Source organism: Geosmithia morbida (genome assembly GCF_012550715.1).
Source record: "Geosmithia morbida isolate 1262 chromosome Unknown scaffold_2, whole genome shotgun sequence".
NCBI lineage: Eukaryota > Fungi > Ascomycota > Sordariomycetes > Hypocreales > Bionectriaceae > Geosmithia > Geosmithia morbida.
Genome location: NW_023336189.1, coordinates 1,305,347 through 1,312,325, shown reverse-complemented (window position 1 = coordinate 1,312,325; position 6,979 = coordinate 1,305,347). Strand labels below are relative to the sequence as shown.

Genomic DNA, 6,979 nt, shown 5'->3' with positions numbered 1-6,979 from the left:
TCCCTCCCTCCATATCAGACTAATTTTTTTTCCACATGTTTTTCGTGTTACCCTATTGCCATGCCTGGCGCTGATGGTAGCACCGACCATCGCTCTGGTCGGCCATACGACGCAGACCGTCCAGTCCCCACCATTTCCAGGTATCGCGAGGAGCAGGCTGCTCGCCTCCGGGAGTCGTCGCGCAGCAACGGCCGCGACGAACCGGTGGGGGATCATGTCATCGTCTACCGGGACCGGGACAAGGGGAAGCAGAAGCAGAAGCAGAAGCAGCCGGCATTACTCGACACTTCCGAATCTGACGCTGCGTCCCTGGGCCCTCGGCAACGCATGAAAAACAGCAGCAAGGGTTGGGAGAGGGCCGAGCGCGTCGTCACAGACCCCGTCACCCATCTCCCCGTCACCATCCACGACTTCTCCAGCGAGTCCCTGGAGGAGGTGGACGTTGACGGTGCTATCCCCCGGCCTTTCTCTGCCGGCACATCGTCTGGCGAGGACCGGTCATGCCGCGATGCGCAGATGTTACGCCGTGGCCGCGGGCAGCTCTCGAGCCGCTTCCCTCCGCCAGAGTTCGCCGCCGTGCGCAGTGAGCTCGCTGCCGTCACATGCAGGGGAGTCTCGATGGGCCTGGTGGGCGCCGTAGGTATCCTTGCCGGCTCGTTGTTCATGGGCCAGCTGTGGAGAAGGCCTCAGCAGGGCATCATGCCGCCCTTTGCCTTCCCGAGGGTCACCACCACGGCCTTGATGATGGTGGGCGCCGGTGCGTGCATCCTGGTCTCCGGGGTCAAGAACTGGGTCTCCAACAAGGTCAGGTCGATATTTGACAACGCAGTCTGGGACGTGCATCGCAGGAAGCAAGAGGATGACGCATCGGAGCACCGAGAGGAGACGACCGTCTGGCTCAACTCGCTCGTCGGGTCCGTGTGGCCTGTCATCAACCCCGACCTGTTTGCCAGCGTCAGCGACACCCTCGAGGACGTCATGCAGGCTTCGCTCCCGTCCTTCATCCGCATGGTCAGCGTCGACGACATCAGTCAGGGAACCGAGCCTGTCCGGATCCTCGGCATTCGCTGGCTCCCCGCTGGTGCCGCGGCAACAGCGGTCGCCCCGGATGGATCTCTGGCTCTGGACGACAAGGGCCCGGTGCAGGCCGGGCAGGAAGCCATCGCCCAAGGCATGGAGGCTGAGGAGGGTGACTTCATCAACCTCGAGATCGCCTTTGCCTACCGGTCGACGCGCCCGAGGACTGCGTTGGCAGGCAAGACAAACTCCCGAGGCATGCACCTCTCCCTGGCCTTCTACCTCCCCGGCAACATCAAGGTACCCGTATGGGTCGACCTGAACGGCATCGTCGGCTCTATGCGTGTACGGCTCCAGCTGGGGCCCGACCCCCCCTTCTTCGAACGCACAACCCTCACCCTTCTCGGCCAGCCCAAGGTGGATATCAAGTGCACGCCCCTGGTGCAGAACGGGCTGAACCTCATGGATATCCCCTTCGTCAATAACTTTGTCCAGTCGTCCGTCGACGCCGCCATCTCTCAGTTCGTCGCCCCGCGGAGTATGATGGTGAACCTCAAGGACATGCTGGCCGGCGAGGACTTCAAGAAGGACACCGCGGCCGCCGGAATTGTCAGGATCAACGTCAAGCGTGCCTACGGCTTCAGGGCGGCCGACCCCGGCACCCCGTTCTTCAAGGAAGGCTCACTGGACCCGTACGTCTCGGTCGGCTGGGCCAAGCTGGGCAAGGCCGTGTGGAGTACCCGGGTCATGACCTCCGAGGTGGAGCCGTGTTGGGATGAGACCTGCTTCCTCCCCGTGACGGCGGCGGAGCTTGACATCGGCGAGCGCGTGCGCGTGCAGCTATGGGATCGGGACCGCCTCGGTGATGACGACGACCTGGGCCGCATCGAAGTCGACCTCCGGACCCTGATGCGCAGCGACGACTCCAGCGGACGCATGTCGTGCCGCCTGGACCGCTTCCAGAGCCTGAAGTCCGGCGGGCGCTCTGTCCTCGGAATGCTCGAGTGGAGCGTCGGCTACTTCTCCAAGGCCGGCCTCCAGACGAGCCAGTACGAGCACCAGACGTACGATGCCGAGATCCGGACGCCCGAGCAGCTCGAGGCCAAGGTCGACGAGCTCTGCGCGCGGAAGCTGCGGCAGCTCACGGCCAAGGCGGGCAATGACGAGCGCGTGCAGTCGGAGCTCCAGCAGCTCAGGGCGCAGGAGCTCAAGGCCACCGAGGACGCCATGATGATGGCGGCGCCGCCGCCGGACAACCACCCCAGCGGCATCTTCAGCCTGCAGATCCACAACATCACGGGCCTGGAGCTGGAGAAGGCCGGCAAGCACGTGCCCGGCAACCGGGCTGAGGAGCCCGGCGAGGAGGACGAGCCCGGGGCGGACCACCTCCCCAGCGCGTACTGCACGGTGCTGGTCAACCACCGCAAGGTATACAGGACGCGCACCAAGCCGCACAACGCCAAGCCATTCTACAACGCCGGCTGCGAGCGCTTCGTGGGCGACTGGCGCGAGTGCGAGGTCTACGTGTCCGTGCGCGACTCCCGGCCCGGCCAGGCCGGCGGCGACACCCTCCTCGGCACCGTCCACCTGCCCCTGTACCAGGTCTTCAAGGAGCGGTCCCAGGTCACGAGCGTGTGGCCCCTCACGGGCGGCTCCGGCCACGGCAAGGTGAGGCTGTCGATGCTATGGCGCAGCGTCGCCCTCCAGGCCCCCCGCAACCTGATAGGATGGGACTACGGCACCGTAGAGGTCCACCCCACGGTGACCTGGTCCAACGCCAGGGGCGGCTCCGACAACAGCCAGCTCAACTCGAGCGAGCTCCTGTTCAGGACCCCCATCGGCACAGGGAAGATGCACCTCGAGTCCGGGAGCCACCAGCGGGCCTGGGTTGTGCGGGGCGGCCAGTCCCTCAAGCTACCCGTGGCCGAGCGCTACGCCAGCTGCCTGTCCATCCTGTTCCAGAACCAAGGCTGGTTCGGCGGCGGGGGCAGCGGCGTGGTCAGGACCCCCTCGTCGTCGTCGACGAAGACCTTCTGCATCCTCTGGCTGAAGGACCTGGCCGACGATGAGGAGAGGGAGATTGAACTACCCGTCTGGAGGGGCGACTTGAAACGTGCGACTATGAATGTCATGGATGAGCCAGGTGATAGGATCGGTACCATCAAGCTGAGACTTGCATTCTGGGCAGGACTGGTATGTCTTTTTTTTTTTTTTTTCACCTCCCCCTCCTTTTCCCTCTCTCTATCCTCATCGTTCCTGTCAAGGAAAAGGCGAGGAGGAAGAGCGAGGGGCGCGGGATAGAGGAGGAAAGGGAAGGAGAAGATTGACTGACAGACGTGCGATGCAGGGCGCCGCTCACTCCAAATGGGCCAGTCAGAACCAGACTCTCCGCGACGTAGTCGAGGTGATTACAGCAAACCGGACGGCGGCATCGACGTCGAACTCGGGCGGCGGCAGACACAGTCCCAGCGGGTCCGTAGACGCCGCCGTCTACCATAATGTTGACTTCGAGAGTCTCGACGGGACTACCAGGCACGGCAGCGGCAACGGCAGCGGCGGAGGCGCCGCCATTGGGGGGCAACCGCAGCAGCAACCGCAGCAGCAACCGCAGCAGCAGCAGCAGCAGCAGCAGCAGCAGAGCGGTCACGAAGCCTTGTTGGGCAGTAGCTCGAGGACTATTCTCAGCGAACCCATGTCGTCGCCGGGCCGAAGCAACAGTCTGGGGAAGAATAGTATCGAGCCTATCGAGCCTCTGTCGGCGACCAAGTCGAGTAGGAGTGGGAAGCATCGTCGTATCAGCAGTATACAGTGGAAGGTGAGCTTTCCCGATCCCCCCTCCCGCCACCCCCCTTCCCTTCCGACTCTGCTCTTCTCCTTCTTCCCTCCTCCCTCATCCCTATCCATTCTTGGCTCTTCATCTCTCGGATGCTCCCTTGAATATCCCGTTGGACGTGAAAAAGTGAGTGACTCTGAGTAACTCTAGATCCCCCATACGGCTAAGTGGATGAGACACAAGGTCGACGGTATGCTTTCGAGGCGTTCCAGCGTCGATTCGGAGGTGTTCAGTTAAGGGGATTCACCGTCTTCTCTCTCCCTTCCCTTCTCTTCTGTTGTCTCCCTCCTTGTCTGTCTCCTTCCTCTCCTTTGTCTTATTATGATGATGATTAGCATACGGGTTCTGTTTTATGATGGACGGAGAAGGAAAGGTTGGGCATCTTGATCGCATCTTGGCATTCGGGCATACATTTGGGCATATTCTCACATTTTCCTTGGTATCTTCCAATCTCGGTTTTCCTCTGGGGTCTATAAATTGGCATAGGTGCCGCGCATCACACCAATATGATTATATACGTACTCGTACGAGTATCACAGCACGGACTACTGGTTCGACTCTTGAGCCCTCGCAAATGAGATATGACACAGCTGTATTGCAAGTATGCGTGGCATCTCGAATATCTGGAGATGAGGAACCCTACGCTCTACTGAAACATTGAGCCTTGAGCTTCGCAGGCGCATGTCGACGCAGCATCGTGATATCGTCTCAGTACGTCACCTAGGTATCACGATAGGTGCTGAAGGGAGGAGGGGAACGGGAGAGGGGAAAGGAAGAGGAGGAGATGGAAGGAAATAAGAGAAATACGAGATGATGAGGCTGATTGTGCGCACATGAGCAAGATAGTAGTAAGAATGACGATGAGGCTCGCTTATCGAAAACCCTGTTCTCACTCCCTCCGCCACTCCCGTAAAAACGAATAATAATTAAAAAATAAAAATAAAAATATATTAAAAAAAATTAAGAAAAGAAGGTCAGCTCCCCGGAGTTCCCATTCTCGTCTCATCCCGTACTTTTTGTCTCACCACTCGCTGCCTGTATCCGTTCCCCGTAGTAACGTAGTGATACTCGTATACTCGTAGACGGGATTTCTTCCTCTCATCTAAGCCCAACCTTTTCCCATCCATATCCATCTCTCTCTCTCTCTCCCTCTCCATCCATTCTCCAACGCCCCCAATCCATCTCTCTCTTCTCCACACACAACACATTTGAACACACCCCCCCCCCCCCCCCCCCCCTCCCTCTTCGATTTTTTTTTTAATATTCCGACGTCAACCAGAGGACACCAGAGTAAACAACGTCGGATCAAGCCTTCCTACGCTTGGACACCGACAGACCCCAAAACGCATATACAGGAATAATGAGCTTCTTTCGATGGTAAGTTCTTATTGTCCCCAAGGCCTCGGGGCCGATTGATTGTCTATTGATGATGATGAAACTGACATGAACGAAACACCCCCCCTGAAAAAGGTATAATGCCAAGTTGGCCTCGAGTCCACTCCTCACTCAGGCCGTGACCACATCGGCTCTGTTCGCTACTGGAGACGTTACAGCCCAGCAGGTCGTCGATAGACGAGGACTTGCCAAGCATGACTTTACGCGGACGGGACGGATGGCCTTGTACGGTGGTGGTAAGTCCTTAACCTGACTCTTCCCTCCCTTCTACACACACACACACACACGCACCCGCATGGGGAAGAAGAAGGAGGAGGGATGGAAAGAAGACAAGGACTTGGCATGAAACGAATTTTTCTTTTTCAATTTTTTTCTAATATTTTTCTCATAAAAAAAGTCGTCTTTGGCCCCATCGCAACAACATGGTTCGGCTTCCTGGCTAGACGAATCGTCGTCCCCCGCAGCAGACATCTCGAGACGGCCGCCCGCGTCGTGGTGGACCAGTCCGTCTTCGCGCCCACCATGATTGGCGTCTTCCTGAGCAGCATGGCCGTCATGGAGGGGAACAGCCCGCAGAAGAAGCTGGAGTCGACCTGGTGGTCGGCCCTCAAGACAAACTGGCTCGTCTGGCCGGCCGTGCAGACCATCAACTTCGCCTTCCTCCCTCTGCAGCACCGCGTGCTGTTTGCCAACGTCGTCTCCATCGGGTGGAACAGCTACCTGTCCTTCGTGAATGGACGGGAGGCGGCGGCAGAGGAGCATGAGAGGGAAGAACACGAGCAGCAGGTCGAGGTCAAGGGCAAAGCCATCGACACTGATGCCTAAGCTGGACAGCACAGTCCCCTCTTCTCTTCTCTCCCTTTTCCTTTTTTCCTTTTTTCTTTATTCCTTTCACTTTTTTTCCTTAGCTTTTTGTTTTCTTACGATGACTACTATGGCGGTTCCCATCTTATTTTTCTTTTCCCTTTCAAAGTTCTACAGCTCGATATGGAGAGGCCTGTCCATATAGAACCTATAGAGAATCAACAGCAAACTGCATCTCCCTCTTCCTTTCGCCGTTTGATATGGAGTATTACACGGTGTTGACGGAATTGCTGAATGCAGATACTCCCGTATTTGGTAGCCAGAGTCATCTTCTCCCACCCACTATTCGTACCCATAATATATGAATAATCTTGGGGGGAAAGAAGGAAAGAAAAAGAAAAGAAGAGATAAGAAAAAGATCGATGAGATGCTCGTCATCAGGGTTCCAGTTGCTGATCCCAGGTTCTTGTCACGGTTTCTCATGTACGAGTAGCCGCCCACAACAAAAGCGGTCAGATGTGAACCGTTTTGGCTGTCCATCTAAACACTGGGAGCCAACCACTTTTTGAGCTACTCGTAGCTGTACTCGTACATACTGGTAGCTGTACTCGTACATAGTCGTATGATACCATGATACCTCCCTCCGTACACGGTACAAGCTACGTTTGGAGTGCTCGTACTCGTACATGTGTCCATGCATCTCCGTCATCGCTGCCTCAGGCCACAAAGTATCTCGAGCGTAGCGCTACCCAAACCAGTTCAGTAATAACGATCATAGCGAGTTGCCTGCTGACTACGCAAAAAAAAAAAGAAAAAAGAAGAGTCAGCCGGCTCGCCTGGTTTCCCCGTACCGAAAACAAATCTCTCCACCCGTAGCCAGGCAGCGTCTTCCCTTGTCATGATATGATTCAACCGAAGGGTCTAGGTTTC

General features: G+C 57.4%; 2 protein-coding genes across 2 annotated transcripts; both read left to right on the top strand.

The window, feature by feature from the left end:
* Positions 1-60: 60 nt before the first annotated feature.
* GMORB2_4039 (Ca2+-dependent lipid-binding protein, contains C2 domain) lies at positions 61-4,087 on the top strand (the record flags this gene model as incomplete). The annotated part of the gene is made up of 3 exons (XM_035466015.1): positions 61-3,160; positions 3,432-3,832; positions 4,001-4,087. 3 exons carry the CDS (start codon positions 61-63, stop codon positions 4,085-4,087), a joined length of 3,588 nt encoding a protein of 1,195 aa, XP_035323852.1.
* Positions 4,088-5,210: 1,123 nt separating this feature from the next.
* On the top strand, positions 5,211-6,070 carry GMORB2_4038 (uncharacterized protein; the record flags this gene model as incomplete). Its single annotated transcript, XM_035466014.1, has 3 exons — positions 5,211-5,227; positions 5,321-5,481; positions 5,643-6,070. The coding sequence occupies 3 exons, from the start codon at positions 5,211-5,213 to the stop codon at positions 6,068-6,070; spliced, it is 606 nt and encodes a 201-aa protein (XP_035323851.1).
* Between the last annotated feature and the right edge of the window lie 909 nt (positions 6,071-6,979).